Source organism: Perca flavescens, chromosome 18 (assembly GCF_004354835.1).
Source record: "Perca flavescens isolate YP-PL-M2 chromosome 18, PFLA_1.0, whole genome shotgun sequence".
NCBI lineage: Eukaryota > Metazoa > Chordata > Actinopteri > Perciformes > Percidae > Perca > Perca flavescens.
The window spans coordinates 13,511,096-13,529,523 of NC_041348.1; the positions used below are offsets into that span (position 1 = coordinate 13,511,096).

At 40.6% G+C, this 18,428-nt stretch overlaps 1 protein-coding gene across 1 annotated transcript in view; it reads right to left on the reverse strand.

The window, feature by feature from the left end:
• Positions 1–18,428, reverse strand: part of LOC114573011 (MAM domain-containing glycosylphosphatidylinositol anchor protein 2) — a 186,936-nt gene that overhangs the window by 7,583 nt on the left and 160,925 nt on the right. Inside the window, exons 12-15 of the mRNA XM_028604875.1 lie at positions 16,784–16,961; positions 8,625–8,645; positions 6,543–6,698; positions 2,084–2,245 (exon numbers count right to left, since the gene is read on the reverse strand). Coding sequence (XP_028460676.1) covers positions 2,084–2,245; positions 6,543–6,698; positions 8,625–8,645; positions 16,784–16,961 — 517 coding nt within the window. The remainder of the gene's footprint in view (positions 1–2,083; positions 2,246–6,542; positions 6,699–8,624; positions 8,646–16,783; positions 16,962–18,428) is intronic.

Below are 18,428 nucleotides of genomic sequence, written 5' to 3' on the forward strand. Positions count from 1 at the left end.
TAAATTCCGGCCTAGTGTTAGGATACAAAAAGACACACTGGCAGACAGCTATGTATGCCCGTCACTGTGCGAGACAGCCTCAAATGCCACACAAAGTGGGCTTCAAGGCTGCTGTGCTTGTAATCTATGTCCACATTTGTTTTGGATATGAACGGATCACCGAGAATGGCTCGATGGATGCCATAGACATTTTTACCACTGCCAAAAACTGTAGTCGCTGGGTTTTTTTTTTTAAAGTTGCAAATGTCAAAGGTGATAGTCCATAACACAAGAGAGATGTTTGCTAAGAGAGGTGCCTGTTCTAGTAGATTAAAATGGGAGACATCTGGTGGCTTGGGCCTAACAGCTACTAACCAGCCCAACATATGAGTCAACAAAAACACAATTGTGCAGTGACCTAACACACATCAGTTGATGACTGGCAAAAGGTTGTCAGGTTCCAAATGCACCAACACAGGAACCATCATGAATGTAGAGATCAAAGCCTCACTGCCAAAATAGATCAGACTTCCTAACCCTTGGGTCGCCTAGAATGCTGACTGGGTTGTGGAAGATTTTACTGAAACAATCCTCGCTCTTAGCTCCCTCCATTGTCTTGAAAATGGAGAACTGTAGAAATACTTTTTTTGCTATTATTGTAAATGCCGTGCTTTGAGTGCACAACATCTTGAACTTGCCATCTAACAAACTGCTCTCATGCCCTAAAGCTGTGGTAGGAAACTTTATTTTTGGCGTCATTGGGAAAAAGTTCAATAATAACCTTTCAGCATATAGTAATAACAAAAATTGGAGGAAACAAGACTTCTGCATTTCCTCTTGGCTCTGTATTCAGGCTTCAGAAAATCTAGCTTTCAAAGGTCTAACAATCACAGGTCGTTTCAGAAAGAGAGAGAGCGTTCCTATTGGCGGTTCTGCGCATCCATTGCCCGTGCGAAGAGCTGCCGGAAAAGGTCTTACGCTTCTTCACATTCTGCTGTTTTCTACCCACTGCAGCTTTAACAGCATTTAGCCCCCATGATACCAAGATGACCCCACAACCCCACCGAGCGTTGTCCCTCACCTGCCCTACGAAGCTGTGCAGTAGCTAATGATACAGGGTGATGCTCAGGCAGAGCAAACACCAATAGAGGCCTTCAACAACATATTATCCAGCCGCTTTTGTGCTAGAGATCCAATCTTTCTCATCATTCCCGAATTCACAAACACGCAAACAGCCTGCTCTCAGAGTAGGGAGTGCTCGCGGTCAGCTGATTGGTTCCCCGGTGAAGCCTAAGAGTCGGACGTAAGCCACAGATGGCTCATTCAGTCGCTCTTCTATCTTCAAATGGGCCATGCAAGGTTGTTATCTACATTTAGAGAGGAATGTAACAGCTAATGCCCAGGATTTGTGTACACACCTTTGAAAGGGTTTGTTGCAAAAATGAGATATATTTTGCTTGAAACACCTGACAGCTGCACTTACAAAATCTTAGCATGAAAGCACAAAACTCCCTGCAGCACCTGCCATGGGGACAAACTCTCTGGAAATTACTGAAATGCTGTTGCTTACAGGGAAAAGTGCTGCCGTTCTCCCTTTATTTTCCTCAGTGAGTGTTCCTGTCTCACAAACAACCATTCTTTGACAAAAAAAGGAAAAGCCCACTGTGAAACACGCAGGTGGTGGACAGCAATTTCAAGATCCTTTAATTTATGTCCCAAAGCAAGTGTGATGTCCCATCGATCCCCGTTTTTTAAATTTCTAAATACAATTTCTTGTGTTGCTGCCTAATTTACTGCTATTTCGTTCTGCATATATAAGAATGAATCTCCTTCATTTTGCAGTGAATTGCCAAAACAATTTAAGTTCCACTTTAAGTTTGTTTTTGTTGCTCAAGCAACCAAAAGCACAGAACAGTGACAGATTCTTTAAGGAAAATGTAATTATCCTTTTCTTCACAAGTTTCCATGAACCAATTGAGCAATGAATATTAATTAAGATGATATTTTTGGCATTGAATATAGTATGTCAGATTAAACCCAAGAGTAACACAGTCGTTTGTTATACAAACTGGGGACAATGAAGCATCTGAGGAATGCATCTTACCTATGTGCTTTCCATACATGTGGTAGAAGAAGCTGAAGCAGTAGGCAGGTGGGTTGGTGATACCGTAAGGGTTTTTAGGTGCTACGTTGAAAAACGGACTAACAAGCCGCGCCTGATCCCCTTCCTTCCGTGGTCTTGATGTCTCAATGTACATGTAGAAACCTTGAAACACAGGGACACATAAAAACACACATAAGACATATATACAGGAATTGCAAGTAAGATTCACTAGCAGACAAAATATCTTAATATACAAAACCTACAATGTACTTTGTCAGGAAGTGGAACATTTAATTCTGGTATATTATAGTCTCACATTGCCAGACCTATCTCCACAGCGCTGCTGAGGAAGGTCTGGCAACAGGAGCATACACTCCTGAATAGGAGAAAAAACGGTCAGGAGTTGTTTGCGTTTCTTTAAACCAATCAAAATCATCTTGGGTGGCTCTAAGCTTCGGACGCAGCGACCGTGGCTCTGCAAAATGGTCTCGGGAAGGAACTTGTTTAGGTGGAACATTTGCAGCCCGCAAAAAAGAAAACTGCTCACACAAAAACAGTAACGTGAGCTATTTAAAATAGCTGGATACATGGTTAAAAGTAATTTGTTCTTACCAGCATATCGCTGTGTGTATTTTGTCTTTAGCAAAACCCTGTGAATTGGTCCAAAAACGTCCCAGTTAGAGAGCAAATGCTGTAAACATATTCTTTGTAAATCTTTACAATCATTCCCCAAACGAACCAAGAAGGCCTACCTTGTTGCACGATCCAAATCTTCTTCAAAACTTGCCCTTTTCAGTGTGTAACGTTGCTAGTACTCGACCAGGTTTAACGTAAGCCAGATTTTCTAAACCACTTTATTTGAAGCTAAAACCGAAGGTAACCGCACCCTGAATCGGTAATATTATGACCTATAGGATACATTTTGTGTTGTACAGTATATAGAGTATATTATCTGAATATGCTTTGTTGATGTCCTCAGGACAAAGTCATTATGCCTTGCTGCTAAATTGCACAAACAGTGGATATACCCTTTACAAAACAGGAGAGCTTATGTGAGGCAGTGTTCAACAACAACAACAACTACTTTCTGACTGCCTACTATACACCCTCAAATTATTTATCACTGTAAACACTAGGAAAAAGCGAGGCATCTTTGGTCATGCTCAGTTGCGTTTTCAACCAGTCTGTGATAGCATGATGGAAATAAAACCTTCCATATAAGAGATAAGGGGCCGGGCTTCCTATGAAGGACAGTTCTCCTTTTACTAATGGCAATAACCAGGGGCAAATCAAGGCGATAACAATTGGGTTGTCGTGGACAGGCCTCTGATTGTGTCTGAGCCACATGATCTGAAGCCAATCTCTGCCCTGCCACAGGCACAGGGACAGTAGCTAGCGAGCGTCTCTGCGCCCCTCAAGCCAAAATCAAATGGAATATCTCCCTCGGTTAGATCTCATTTCAGATAATTATACGCAAAGAGGAATGGGGCTGGTAATGAAATGCTGGACATTTTGAAACCATTAGGTTATTAAAGCCAATGCATTATTTACCACTTCAGCTGCTGCTACTGCCACAGCACCATAAAAGGCACTTATATTCCACCACAGATACCTTCCATCAGTGGATTTGTATAAAATCCCCCGACGGATTCCTGCAAATCCAATTATTTTAATTCATTATTTATTAAGTTTCTGAATATTGAATACCTGCACATGTACAGTAACTAATGTATTAAATACTAAAATACTGGTTTAGGTACCCATGGAAACAGCAACAGAGACTCAGTTACACGATTATCATGAACATAAATGATCAAGGCTGCTCATCGTCAGATTGTGCTGCATGGATGACACAATGAGTACAGCTGAAATCATCTAGTAAGCAGTTGGGAACGCTTGAATCTTTCTAACTTATTTCAACATGTCAGAAGGGTAAAACTTGACATGGTTGCATATATTGTATAATAGGTACAACATGTTGTACCTTTGCTGATTTCATATCTTGTCACGTTATTGAGCAATAACATGATAATGACACTGTTTGCCGGTGCACTGTGGGGATTCATGTATTCATGCATAGATTACATAAGAAATAACCATTTATATGTGTGCATTCAACCAACGTTTTTTCCAATCAAATGAGCAGGTGCAGGGTTTTCTGAGCCCCACTGACGGCTGGCAAAAATCATAGCTTATATTTACTCCAACTGTTTTTTTTCTGAGCATAATTTTGCAATATAATTGTTCATCTATACAGATAAATCCCCAGCTGACAAATTCAATTGAGTAACTTGCTTACTGGTTAGTGAATGTTGATGATTTGTATCTAATTCGCCTTTTAATCTACAGGTATAATACATGTATCTATCTATGTATACGTATATCACCTACTGCCATTTGTCTCAGATTTATAATTTTTTATTGTTTGTTTTTAAGTCTTATTTTACGGTTTTTATTTGTATTTCTATTGTTACTTCATTCTTTTTTATTGCTTGTTCTTTTTACTGTTATCTTTAACAACTGTACTCTTGTGACGCACGCTGTGACTTTGTTCTGTAAAAAATGCTTTATTAAATAAACACATTATTATTATTATTTTCTAAAGGTACATATTCTTGTTCAGTGTCATAGGGTGTTGAGGTCTTTCTCAGCATGTGTTGCGCAAAAGCACATAGACAAACACTTGCACCATTGTCAATTTGGAGTTTCCAATTCAATTCCAGCTTATAACACATGATTGGACTGTTGTAAACACAAAGTGCCAATCACCGTGCCACCACAAGTATGAGGCTATATTAGGGAATGCTCAATCAAACAATCACCTAACTGACCACTTATCCAAGGCATCAATCAACTAACCATTCGCTAAGCCCCTGCTGCTTAACGGGTCAAGCTTTCTCTTCCAGCAGGGCACAAAAGAGGTTTACAGAGAGGTTTACAGTGAGGACGGTGGCAGATTCATCATCATTTTTTTAAGCAGTGCGTCACTGATTTCTGACAAATTTCTTGGCTGATTTTGTTAGCCGATATGCAACTGTTGCTAGCAGGTTTTATCACTGCTTAGTAGCAGCTAATTAATGCTAACTCCATGGACGCTGTCTCTGTATGTATTTTAAAACAAGAACCCTGTAAAATTGTCTTTAATGTGCACTTGATGGCTACATACAAGGTTTATGAGCTAAAAAGACTGAGGCTAAAGCTACATGTCCCCGGCAAACAGTCAGCATCATTGTGCTACAAAAGACGGTTCAGTTCAGCATCCTTTCATATTTTTAATACTGTGGATCAAACATGAGTACCTTCTGTCAGTCAGCAATAAAACTCACTGCCCCTCCCGACCAGAAAATTACTCGACGGGGCACATAAAAAAGAAAAAATGAGAGAGACCCTCCGTCTGTTGCTGATGTTAATCATTTACGCTATGACAGATTAGTTGCGAATATGCCCAAATTGCTAATTGAGTGGTGAGTTTAATTTAATTATACATGGTATCCTAATAAACTTGAGTTTCAGTTTTCTCCTTCTTTCCATATATACACACTCCCTCTCTCTCCTCCTGATGCAGTCGTAGGTTCTGACACGCTCATCATGACAGCTGTAACACCAAAAAAAAGACTGAGCTAACAAAGGACTCAGCTTAGACCAGTTTTTTTTTTTTTTTTTTTACTTATTATTTTCTACTTTGACAACTTATCTTGACTGAATGCATTGTTTTGTCCCTCAAGTAATAAAACTTGGTTTTATGTTACTTCACTTGGATGTGACAGCTTCACTGTGCAGAATTATTTTTTTTCTGTGCTCACCTAAAATCTCGGCAGTTTACAGTGTGGTCTGAAAACTCGAGGCCTTCAGTAAGGAGACATCTTGTGCCCAGCACAGTTGCATATTCATAGATTCTTGATTGTTGAACGAGGGAAGACCCATATCAGACAGGTAATGTTATTTAAAGGAGATTATTTTTTATGTTAGAGGATCTTTTAAAGTAGACTTGTTCTGGTCAGACCATCCATCCATCCATCCATCCATCCATCCATCCATCCATCCATCCATCCATCCATCCATCCATCCATCCATCCATCCATCCATCCATCCATCCATCCATCCATCCATCCATCCATCCATCCATCCATCCATCCATCCATCCATCCATCCATCCATCCATCCATCCATCCATTTCTTTGCCAGCTTGTAGTACTTTTAAACAGTATGTTTCTAAATAGGTGGTATGCTAGTTAGCTGAGATTGCTAACGTTTGATTTTAACGTTAGAGCAGATAAACACACTGTTTAATTCATTCCTCATTTAGGACTTGTTCTATATTCTTGGTTTTTGAAAGTCACCCTCTAAACTATTTTGTATACCAAGTATTGCTTTTACTACAGCTAAGCTATGATTGGATAGTCACTGTCTGGGGAGGGGTTCAGTGAACGGTTAAAGTTAGACTTTTACAACTACTTACCCTGCTTAGAACCGCTGCGGTCACCACTGGGCCCGGTGTTGGGCGTATACTTGGTATCGCGGGTAGCAGCGCTGTGTCGTGTCCAATCAAAATCATCATTCTTGTCCTGGGTGAACATGCAGATGGGCTCCTCCTCAAAGCTGCAGTGGAACTCTCCTGGTAAGTGACAGAGCAGAACTAGGCTCTTACATTCACATCATTATAAAAGAGTAAGAAGTTATACACTGCCTTGTAGGTACAGTATCTGTGCAGCGTGACACCTACTGTATATTTATGAGATTTATAAGTGTGTATGTGTGTCTCGGGGGGGATATATATAACAGCAAAGTCCTAATTACACCACACAATCTGGTGAACAGAATTTCAAAATTAAGATGTGACCTCTCGCTGACTGAAGTGGTAATGTCACTGAGTGTGTTTGGTTTTCCCCTGACAGCGAAAGGAAGTCTCTGCAGCACTCTGCAAAACATCCAATGGCAGTGTGTGTGTGTGTGTGTGTGTCTGTGTTTCAGAACTGGTTATTAGACGCTATACCATGACAGCCCACTGCTGAAGCATAGGGGACAGCATTTAAAACACACACTCACACACACACTGCCTTTGTAAATAATATTAAACTAAATCCAAATCTCATGTGAAAGAGGCTGGAAATCATGATTTCTAAAGGTATAAATGGTTTTGTACATGTAGGTGTAGTAAGTACTATGACATTAGCATGACAATTTTAATACCGGTAACCCTTTTTTTCATAATTGAAAGTCAAAAAGATTGTCCTCTGATGTTTCGTAGTGTCTCACTAGTAGGACTCTGTAATCAGTTTTTCAATATTGACGCCGCCTTCCTTCATCTCTATCACACTACCACTACTGTATAGTGGGTGTGCTTTCCACGGCCCTCTGACTGACAATTTTTAAACTAGCGGAGTGTTCAGAGAGGGAGTGAGACTGTCGGATGCAGGCATGTGTTTTGATAAATATTCATTGATTTATTAAAAAGTAGCTGGGAGCAGTTTGGAGTGGTGACCTTGCGAGGAGCAGAATCTGCAGCTTTTACTTAGGTAATGGAGGTAACACAGACTGAGGTAGAGTGTGGGTGGATGGACCAAGGGAAGGAAGAAGGGCAGCGATGCTGCGAGGCAGAGAAAGAGATAGAAAGTGAGAGCAGGAAAGAGAGAAGCGCAGGGAAGCGGCTGGGTTGCAGGCACTCCTGACTCTTCTCCTCATAGGCATGCAGATTTAAATGGAGGTCTAGCTCCGGGCGCTAGACACTAACGCCCCCATCCACTGTGAGCTAAACTAAATGTTTTTGCCTTCTGCGCCCAGGAGAGATAGGAGGATTTGGAGGAGAGGCAGAGGAAGGAGGGAGAAAGAGGAGGCGTGCAGGTAAGATAGTTTCCTTCAGGGATTTGGATAATGATGTTGGTGATTAGGATGTTTGTTATTATGTTGGCAATGTTTGTGTAAACACCCACCAAAATATATATCTATATAAATAAATAAAGCACAATACACAACAGCACACTGCAGCACAGCAAACAATGATTAAGTGTGGATTCTCAAGGCGTGAATGATGTGAATATGTAAAGTTTCAACAATGAAATGTGTCATAAATGGGACTAAAGAATATAAACACAAGTAATGCTCAAAAAGCACAGAGCGTGCGCGCACACACACACACACACACACACACACACACACACACACACACACACACACACACACACACACACACACACACACACACACACACACACACACACACACACACACACACACACAAACACACACACAAAACCACATATCCATGCAAATACACTCCATCCAAAATGCACAATGTCCTGTGGAGATTTAAAGCTCTCAACATGTCGAATAGCCTGATGCAGGTTTACCCAGAGTTCCTAAAGGAAGCCTTATTTATCATACTTCATTAAGTGCTACTTAAGAAGGATCTTCCAGTGCAGTGTGACATGTTGCGAGTCAGATCTCTACGGGATGTGCAGTTACTTTGTTCTCCCAGACTGTGCTACGACAAAAGGAGCTTGCTCTCTGACGAGACATGCTAAGTGAGGTGCACATTACTTACTCAGGTGAGGGTTGATGGGAGCTGTGAAAGAGAAAGGCCAGGGACAGTCATTAGTAGAGAATATCTTAGCTGTCTGTCAATATGTGAGACACTTCTTAAAAGGGAACACGCACGTAGCAGTACAAGCACTGAAACTGTCACACGTTTGGCTGGTATAATGTGCTCCACCACAGGTTACATGGAATACAACAAAAGCATGCACACAGTAGCTGTGCTATTAACCTTTCGCCCTGCTGTCATCTACTGTTTAGGCACAGAGCTAATAAAAGTCTACATGTACAAAACTTCCAGCTTGCACACTTTGCTCAGTGTTCTACTGTCATAAAAACGAAATGAAAGAGGCCCATGGGAAGCATGGGAATATTGTCCTGTGATACAAAAACACTCAACACATATTAGAGTGTGTACGCACCATCTTCGTCAGGCTCTATTGCTTCTACAGTGTGCAAATAAAAAGTAAACACACAGCTAAACAGGAAGCAATCCACTGACACACACAATGGAATGATTATTGAGCAGACAAAAAGAGAGATGTCTGGGATTTAAAGTGGAAAAGGGGACAGGCGTCCTCTGCCTTTTATCAAATGTAAAAGACAGAGGGATTAGGAAGACCAGCCTGACCGCATTAACAAGCTTATAGCGCAACTGCTTATCATTATTGCCATTTACCGGCATTGTTGATGTTCTTGTTGAAGGTGACTTCCATTTAGAGCACTAAGCCTATTTTATAATTCCATTTAGAAGCCAATAAATCATAAAAATGAGTAATAATCACAAGTGATTCTGCTAATCACTTTCCTGTAACATCCTCGATTCTTTCTATTTTCAAAACCGCCATTATGGGAACTTATAGATCATACACTGATGACTTGAGTCCATTGAAATACATGCAAGACTTCTTTTGCATTCTGTCCACCTAACCGTGGTTCAATTCTTCCCTCATTGATAATTTAAGAGGCTACCGCCGCAGCAAACACAGAAAGGTCAAGGGTATCACACAGAGTTGCAACGAGCCAGTTAGTCGGCACTTCACTTTTTGCAGGGTAAATACCATTTAACCTGTCAAGAAGATTCATGGGCATTTTCATGATCGATTGCTGACCGGTTGAATAGATGCGATACATCAGCTTTACCACAAAACTACGTTGCCGCATGATTTATGAAAACCTTGCCGTTCATGGGTGGAATTGATTTTAATCCTAACCAATTAAAGTGAGTAATAACAAATCATTCCTACAAAGGAAAACATGTACTGAAGAGTGGGGAAGTACTGCAGGGGATGGTGGAATCGGCTTTTTCTAAAAGCAGAAACTCAAGAAGTGATTTCTGTTTATTGCTGTGCGGTTCATGGAAATGTGTGTCCACTTGTTCACTTGCAGTGGGGAGAAAAGAGACATAAGGCACAGAGAGAGAGAGAGAGAGAGAGAGAGAGAGAGAGAGAGAGAGAGAGAGAGAGAGAGAGAGAGGAAAAGGGAAAGCGAGAGAACATACCATTGCATTTCCAATTGAATCATATAAAAGATTCAGTGAACTGCAACGCTGCAGCTGAAGCCTTGTCATGAGCATGGAGAGAACAGGCTGTACACCCTCATTGTATACAAGCTTTAATGATCTTTTATGTCACTGATTGTGAAAATACCTGCATCCCAACACTCAATGCTTCCTTCTGACTCTACACTGGACTGCATAGAGTGGCATTGCTGCAATGGAAGTCTCTGCAGAGAGGGAGGAAATCATCCGGCCTGTTGCAGAGAAAATCTTTTATATGACAACTTACAGCCTCAGGCCGGTGAAACGGATGCTGGGTTTTCTGACAAAATTCTATTCTTTCAGCCGCCCCTCCTGCTTGCCAGCTCTTTCCCCTTCAACCTCCCATTTCCTGCAGCTCTCCTCTCTCCCCTCCCCAATCTTTCCTGCTGCCCCCTTCTTCCTTCCAAGACCGTGGTTATGAAAATATGTATCCTTGTCAGTTGTTTTTTTTCACCTGCAGCCTCCTCAGGCTGACTCACGGTGCCTAAGTCCAGATGAATGTGTCTGCTTGAGCAATATCTCTAACCCCACTGAGGAAATCAAGCTGAGCACAAAGCAGGCCCACAGGCTACTTTACTACTGCTGTGCATGCACACACACTCTCTAAACACACACATATACACTAACAGATAATTTAACTTCCAATGTAGATGACGGTATTGGATATGGGAAAACGAACAAGGAAAAAAATAAATTCAGATTTAGATTTTTGACTCAGGAATATTACAGCCTTGTCTTCAAATACTTCTGTAGCTCCTGTAGGTTCACACAAGCGGACCACAAATACACTTGCACTGTTGTTAAAGCTTATGTGTAAAAAGCCCTAAAGCAAGATGGAGAGAGTTTAAAAAAACATCTTTTATTTCTTTCGTAATGCTGCAGCACTCTGCTTTCACTTCCAGCTACAAAAGCCTCAAATAATGTGTGAGGATGAAATGTAAGTTTGATGGTTCTCAAAATAAAGTCCCAGTTATTATGGTGTGAAGTGAGCTTTAAATGCAGCTCGTTGAAAACGTCGGTTGTGAAAGCTCATGTCCTCAACCCACGTATTAGGTGCGTGTATGGTTTCTTCTTCTCCAACTCAGAGGACAACACAAACTGTTGTTTGATGCGTGACTGCCTTCCAATCCAAATTGCCTAATTTTGATTGAAACACAAAGTAAGCTCATTGACCGCCAAAGGACAGTGGTCCGTAGAGGCCGTTCCGGATACAAACACTGACCTCATCTTGGCTGGATTCCCTGCCCACCGCTCTGCGGCTCTATTACAAAGCAGCAGACAATTCCATGGCTGCTGCCAAGTGTCCTCAAAGACAACAGCAGCCCAGCTTCTTCTTTTTTTCTCTCCGCTGACCTCATATAATTCAGGCTCTCCAAGATTCCCATCTATCATGTTTAGGGGGTCTGGGAGGGTGCCATGCCATTCTGAGAAAAGCCCTGTGATGGCTTCACAGCTCCAAACATCAGCTGAAATAATAACAGCCTGGGCAAATGTAAATCAGCAATCTTCCCTTCATGTCTCCAAGACAGAAATAACACGAGCAACATCACACTATCGTGTCCTTCGACTGTTGTTGCTCCACTAAGAGAGGATGTAATTGTTCTGCACTGGTCCTGCAGTAACACACACAGACACAGAGACCCATCCAAACACAGCCATGTACAATAAGCTCCTGTGTGTTGTCCTGCTCTCGCATCAGTGTGAGTATGACACATTGATACATGCAAGTGAACCCTTAATGGACTTCCACATGGATGAGCTTTGCTGTGGTTTAAATATAAGTCGAGGATTGAGATGATGATAAAAAAAAAAAAATGCACCTGGGTAGCTCACCTGGTAGAGAGTGGCCTATATACAGAGGCTAAGTCCTCAACCCAGCAGCTGCAGGTTCGGATCTGACCTGCGTCTCTTTGCTGCATGTCATTCCCCCTCTCTCTCCCTTTTCATGTCTAAGCTTTCCTGTCAAAAATAAAGGCCTAAAAATGCCCCAAAAAAAATCTTAAGAAAAAAAAAAAAAAAAAAAAAGTAGAAAACAGCAAAGAACCCTCGGTAAATATGCTAGAAAGAAAAAAGAAGCTAATGAAAACATAGAACTCGTCGAAACCGTGAGAGGTGCGCCATACTTAATATCGGTATATCTTTTATTTAATAAAGGGGTGTTAAATCATTAATTATATTATCGATAATGACCAGACAGCAGGTGCACTGTCTTTTGCAAACTACTATGCCTTCACAAGTGGTTTATGTTGCTACAAAGTATTTCACAGTATTTTATCATCTTGTTATGAATAAGTGAAAACACCCTGCATTAACACAATATTTTAAGAAATACCATCCTCAGAAACCCTATGCTGCAAGGTATTCCAAAGAAATAGAACAATTATTAAACATAAAACTTTCAAAAACTGTGATTCATTGAGGTCTCAGGTAAACAGATTAAGACAATGACTGAATAAAAGCTCAGAAAGGGATTACAGTGAACCGCCGCTGGCCAAATAATAAAAATACCCAAACACCTCAGCTATAGTAGGCGATAGGAATCATCACAAGCAGATGATTGTATTTAATGTAAGATTTAGTAGGTTTTGACTTTAAGAAAGGCATCTTACTGTATATGTCACTACGAGCTGCATAAAAATGGAAAATTAAGAAATAACAGCAGTGTTTTACCGTGCCACTATGAGGGTTGACAGGAGGCTTAAACATTAAATCCTGCGCCTTGGAGGAAACCGGAGAGAGAGAGAGAGAGAGGAATGTTATGAGGAACACCAAACAGATGCCAAGTTTCTCACTGCAGCAAAATTTAAAAGAGCATTTTCAGAGCTTGTTGACACAACCATCCTTCATTCTACAGCTGGGGAACCTATAACTGCTTTTGTGTTTTCTTGCCAACTCACAGAAAAGCTGCTACCATCGGCTTTATGTGCATCAGAACGATCGCTTGGCCTATTGGGCAATGACGAGCCCTCATACTTAGATTCTAGAGGCCTTATGTTAAAACTAGGACAGCAATGTTTATCTTAACAGCTAGCAAACCTGCTATGATATTTCCTTGGTTTGTTGTTTGTTTCCGTACACACACTTTTTCAGGGTCATGGGAAGTGAGATATTATATACCCTAGTGAAAGGCAGGAAGCACCGTGTTTGTCATTGCAAAGCAACCATACAAACACACTTAGACGGACAAACACAGAGAGACAAATACTCATTGACACCTGAGGGTTATTTGGACTCCTAACCTGCATGTCTTTTTAATTTGTTGGAGGAAATCAAAGCAAACAGGGAAAATGTGCAAACTCCATACTGCAAGAACCAGGGCTAAAGGTGATTTCACCCTCACAGCCTTCTTGCTGTGAAGCAACAGAGCTAATGGAAACCATCACAGACTAGTAATGATTGACTTTAAATGCACAGTAGTTTGTCACTTTTAAAAGTATTATGTTTATGTGTCTGATTTAACCTGGACTTAACATTGAAGATTCAAAAGTGCTGCATTTTTTTCAGCATATTCTGCAAAAAACAAAAACAAATGCCCCAGTTGTAAGGCAAACTATACAATAACATTTTGTACATGGTTGCCAGTGTGCAAATGTGCAGAGTGGTGCATTTTTTGTGTGAATATTTGAGCATGGAAACATCATACAAAACCTCAGACAAACCCTTGTCCTTGTAGTGAATGTTTTATATGCCAGCTGGGTTACTCAAATAAAACGGGATACTGTGTAATGTTAACACTTTGTCCATGTTTCAGTTTCTGCCGGTTATCTGCACAGGGTGTCTTTGGCTCATGTGACAAAGTATCAAATCAGGGAATTCAGTGAATGACTAAATACATGTCCCCATCATGCACATCTATTAAATGTCTCTGCCAATTAAACTTCACCAATTGTGTTTTTCTTAATTTTTTTGTTGTAGTTGGTTTTCTGGGGTGTTAACAAAGCTGTGCCCACCATCCGCAATTTGTTGTAGTTTTTTGCAGCTATGAGTGGCTCCTCCATTTCCTTTGCACATTGCATTGTGGGAGAATAGTGGACAATCAATAGCTCAATCAAAAATCAGTGTTTTTTTTTTTTTAGCATTCATACTAACTTTTTCGTGTATAACAATGTCACTTTTCCAGCATAAACAGACTTCATGCTCAAAACCTGCTGAGATTTAGTATGTAGTATGGACTGAGTTCAGACAGCGCACTTAAGTTGGGGCTTCCATCAGCTGACAGGCATCAACTGATTTAGCCATGCTTTACAATGACGGGTTTACTCACCAGCTGCTTGGCTACCAACTAACTAGTAATGTCCATCATATTTATCTATCATATAAATCATATTTATCCAGGTGTACATCACAGTCGTTATAACAGGACACTTCTCACTTTTCATCTGCTCAGTACTCTGCACTAATTACAACATTGTTTGCTCCTGCAGATCCCTCTACAGCCTCAACCTCCTGTGCTAAGCTTTTGGTGGGTTCAACCAAGATATAATGTTCATATATGTGTTTGTTAAGGGTTGACTTGTTCTCCCAGCAGAATCCTTGTTGCTGCTCAGATTCTTTGAGAGTTCCTTTAAACAGCAGAGCATTTTCTGCCTATCTAACTGCATAACAAAAAACAATAATAAAATATAGATGACTTGGTAAAAAAAAGACTTATGTCTCTGGTCCACATATAATTACAAGCATAACTGGGTTTATCTTTCTTCCAAGAAAATATGACATTAATTTATTGATGAGGTAGATCAAGACCCAAATCTAACATACTGAATAATCACAACCGCATATAACATAATTAAAAAAAAATCATACCCATTCATTTCAGTTCACCAACTTCTAAAACCTATAACTTGTTTAGAGACGCCCCACAGGTCCCTGTTCCCCAGTGAGAGTGGAGAGAAAGCGATAATGGAGATGATGCTGGACTGTATTTCACAAGTCAGTCAGGATGTCTTAAGGGACACGTTCTGTGAGCAGAGTGGATTCTGCTCAGACCTGCATAAGGCTGCTACTGTGATGCTATGCTGTGCGTGGGAGAACAGAGTAGCCCTAGAGTGATAATTAGTCTAGTCTCTTGTTGGGCAGCCAATTCGCACATCAGCATTGTCTGTCTCCTTTTTTTTTTTTTTTTACTTTGTTCCTCTATATCTTCTTGTTTTCCTCAGTCCCAACCATGCTGCCTCTATCTCTCCTACTGTGCCTCTCTGTCTTAATTAACCTCAATTCTCTTGACTTCACTTTGATTGGATTCAGTTTGATTCAATTCAGCAGAATTCAATTCAAAGTTTGGCAGAGACCACACCATGTGACAAACTACTCCAAAAAATAAAAGCAGAAAACATTTCTGTCTCTCTTCCTCACTTCCCCAATTCTCTGTTCACCTGCCATGATGAGCTGCAGTGAAACTTAATAATTCACAACTGCAGCAGCACAACTCAGTAAGACTGCAAGCAGTCAGTGATAGGCAGCAAACAGTCAATGGCACTGCTGGATACTAATGTAGTGTTTGTATTTCAGCCAGTGTGTCGTCCAACAGGCTGGAGTATGTACATCTGCAGGTGGCTAACAAGCGGGCCCGCCATACAGTACACATCATCTTCATGATTTCCTTCTGGTTGCTACTCTATTACTATAGTCCTGATTTAAAACATCAACCAAATATAGACCTTTTCAATGGAATTTTATTGCTAGGCAACAGCCTGGCCCCTTGTTAACTTCCTTACAAATGTTGTCATTCACATACACTGCAACAGGAAATCAACTTGGGGCCATGGTTTATGTTTACTGTTAACTGTGATATGGTCTATGTATAATACAATTCATATTAATATTACATATTTGCAATATAAAAATCAAAAAAAGCTTTTTGTTGTGTGGAAAATATCCAAGGAGACAAATTACATCTCAATGTAAACTCTCTCCATCTTGCTTTATTCGCAAAATAATGAAATGAATCACACACAAAATACATTGTTTTGGGGGAAACTGAGTAAGGCAAAACATGACTCTTCTTTGACCAGCTGTGTTTGGTCGTGTGACACAGACTACATGTTTGAGTCATCGGATGCTTTGATCTCTCATGCACAAACACAACAAGTCAGCCTTTACCAGAGTCCAGAATAGACCTGACTCAGGCAATAAAGGTCACAAGGAAGAGATGATTAGTCAGTTGATATGCATTTACTGGCAAAGAAGTAAAGCAAGCTGATTTCAAGCCATCTTCTGATGACTTAATGTGTTAGATGCAATTCAAATCATTTTAATAAGTTCACTTCTTTAATGGTTCTTCCTCATACATATCACACATACTACATCACCATCAAGATCATCGTAATGAGTGGTGACACCAGAGTGAACTTTTAATATCCATCAGTGTTGATGAACATGTGTCATTATGCGGCAGCACAAACTGGAGCTGGAGATAATTTAAGAGTATTTCTGAGTTAGCTGAAGGATAACATTACCAGCTGTAGCTGTAATTCCTCCACCTGTGCAACCACATGTGAATCCAGCTCTCCTGTGTCTCCCCTACCATGTTTTTCTCTCTATTTTCCAAACATGAAAACATTAAAATACAGCAGGATTAGCAAACTGTCCTCTAAATAGACAACCATAGGGTTAGTACACAGCGCACTCACCGCTGTATGTGACAATCCGGACGGTGGAGTCACCCTCTCCGAAACGTGTGATGGGAGTGAGGCGAACCTCATAGGATTCAGGCTTTATGAGCTCAGTCAGGTTGTGTGTCATGAGCTCTCCTTTGTTGATTGCTCCATCCACAGGGATCTCTTGCTCCCACCAGCGATCCAGCCCCACCTGGATGGTAAAAGGAAATCACAAGATTATTAAGAATCGTGAGACACTCATGTACCTACATGCACAAAAACACAGACATTTTTATACTTGATTGACCTACAAAGAGCATTCGGGACATTAACCACAGTCCGCTACTTAAGAAGCTGTCAGCAATGGGCTTGTGTCATTGATTGTATATAAAGATGGACGACATGAAAGATCTGCAAAAGTGAAACCAAAACATCTCGATCACTCCCTGGTGGCTGGCTGCACCATAGGTCATAAACCCCACCCCCTCCATGTTAGTGGATGGGATATGGGCCAAACTAAAATGCCATGATTGACAGGTGTGACTGACTTGCGAGTGAGTCTGGCAGGTGTATAGGCAGGCCTTCAATACTGCAACTCCAACCCTGATCACTACTGCGCAGACTCTGGCTTCAAATGATGTCGCCAAGCAGCGCAAGACACAAGCCAGCGCCTGTATTGGGGACATTTTTGCACAATGGGAGGAAGTGGAGACGCGTCCTTCATCTTTATATTCATTCTATGGTTTGTATTCATCAGAATTGAACTGTTTTAATTCATATTTTACACAGAGGTTTTAGAAAGATGAGGTTCAGTCAACCAATAACATGTGGAGTGCCATGGGGAAGTGTTTTGGGCCCTCTACGTTTTTTTTTTTAAATTACATGTAAGAATCACAGCATACAAATGACAATATTAAGTGAGAAATTCAGTAAAATGTAGAATTAACTTGTCTGCAAATAAATAAATAGTTTTAGTTTTTATTTGGATTGAATCCTAGCCAAGCAAGCTAAATTTGACCAGTATTGTCCTACAGATTGTCCGTTTAATCTGCCAAACCCTCTATTAGAGACAATAGACTACGATTTGGCCTAGACAAGCTAATTGAATTGATAAAGGAAGTCTAAGGCTGCTGGCTAATTCTCAAGTTTTTTGAGTTGATTTGATTAGTCACTCTGTTCATGGTTGGAAGGTCTGGGAAATGCTTCAAGTTAATTAAAGATCTCTCAGTCAGTGTTGAGTTTGGACCCAAGGACACACGTTGGCAAAGTAGCACTTCCAAAAGCTAGTGATCCCCCTACATAAGCTAGGATAAAGGTGTACAACTACAACTCAGTGAGGTACATAACATTTATGAGCATCTCAAAGATAATCTTTGTAAAGTTAAGGGAACTCATGCCCACCAGACTAGAGTTTGCAGAGGTGTCATACCAACATGGGTATCTGCTCCTTTAGGTCCTGTGCTGGCAGGAAATGGAATAAATTACCTTTGCACACTAAAAGAAATGTAACCACCGCAAATTTATAATGGCTATAATCAATACTTTCATATCAAAGTAAACTAAAATACATACAATACAAGGCTCTATAGATTCTGTAGTATCACCACAAAATGAGAGCATGTAGAATACAAAGTTTTCTCCTGGGAACACATTGCGTGTATAACAACAGCAGATATAT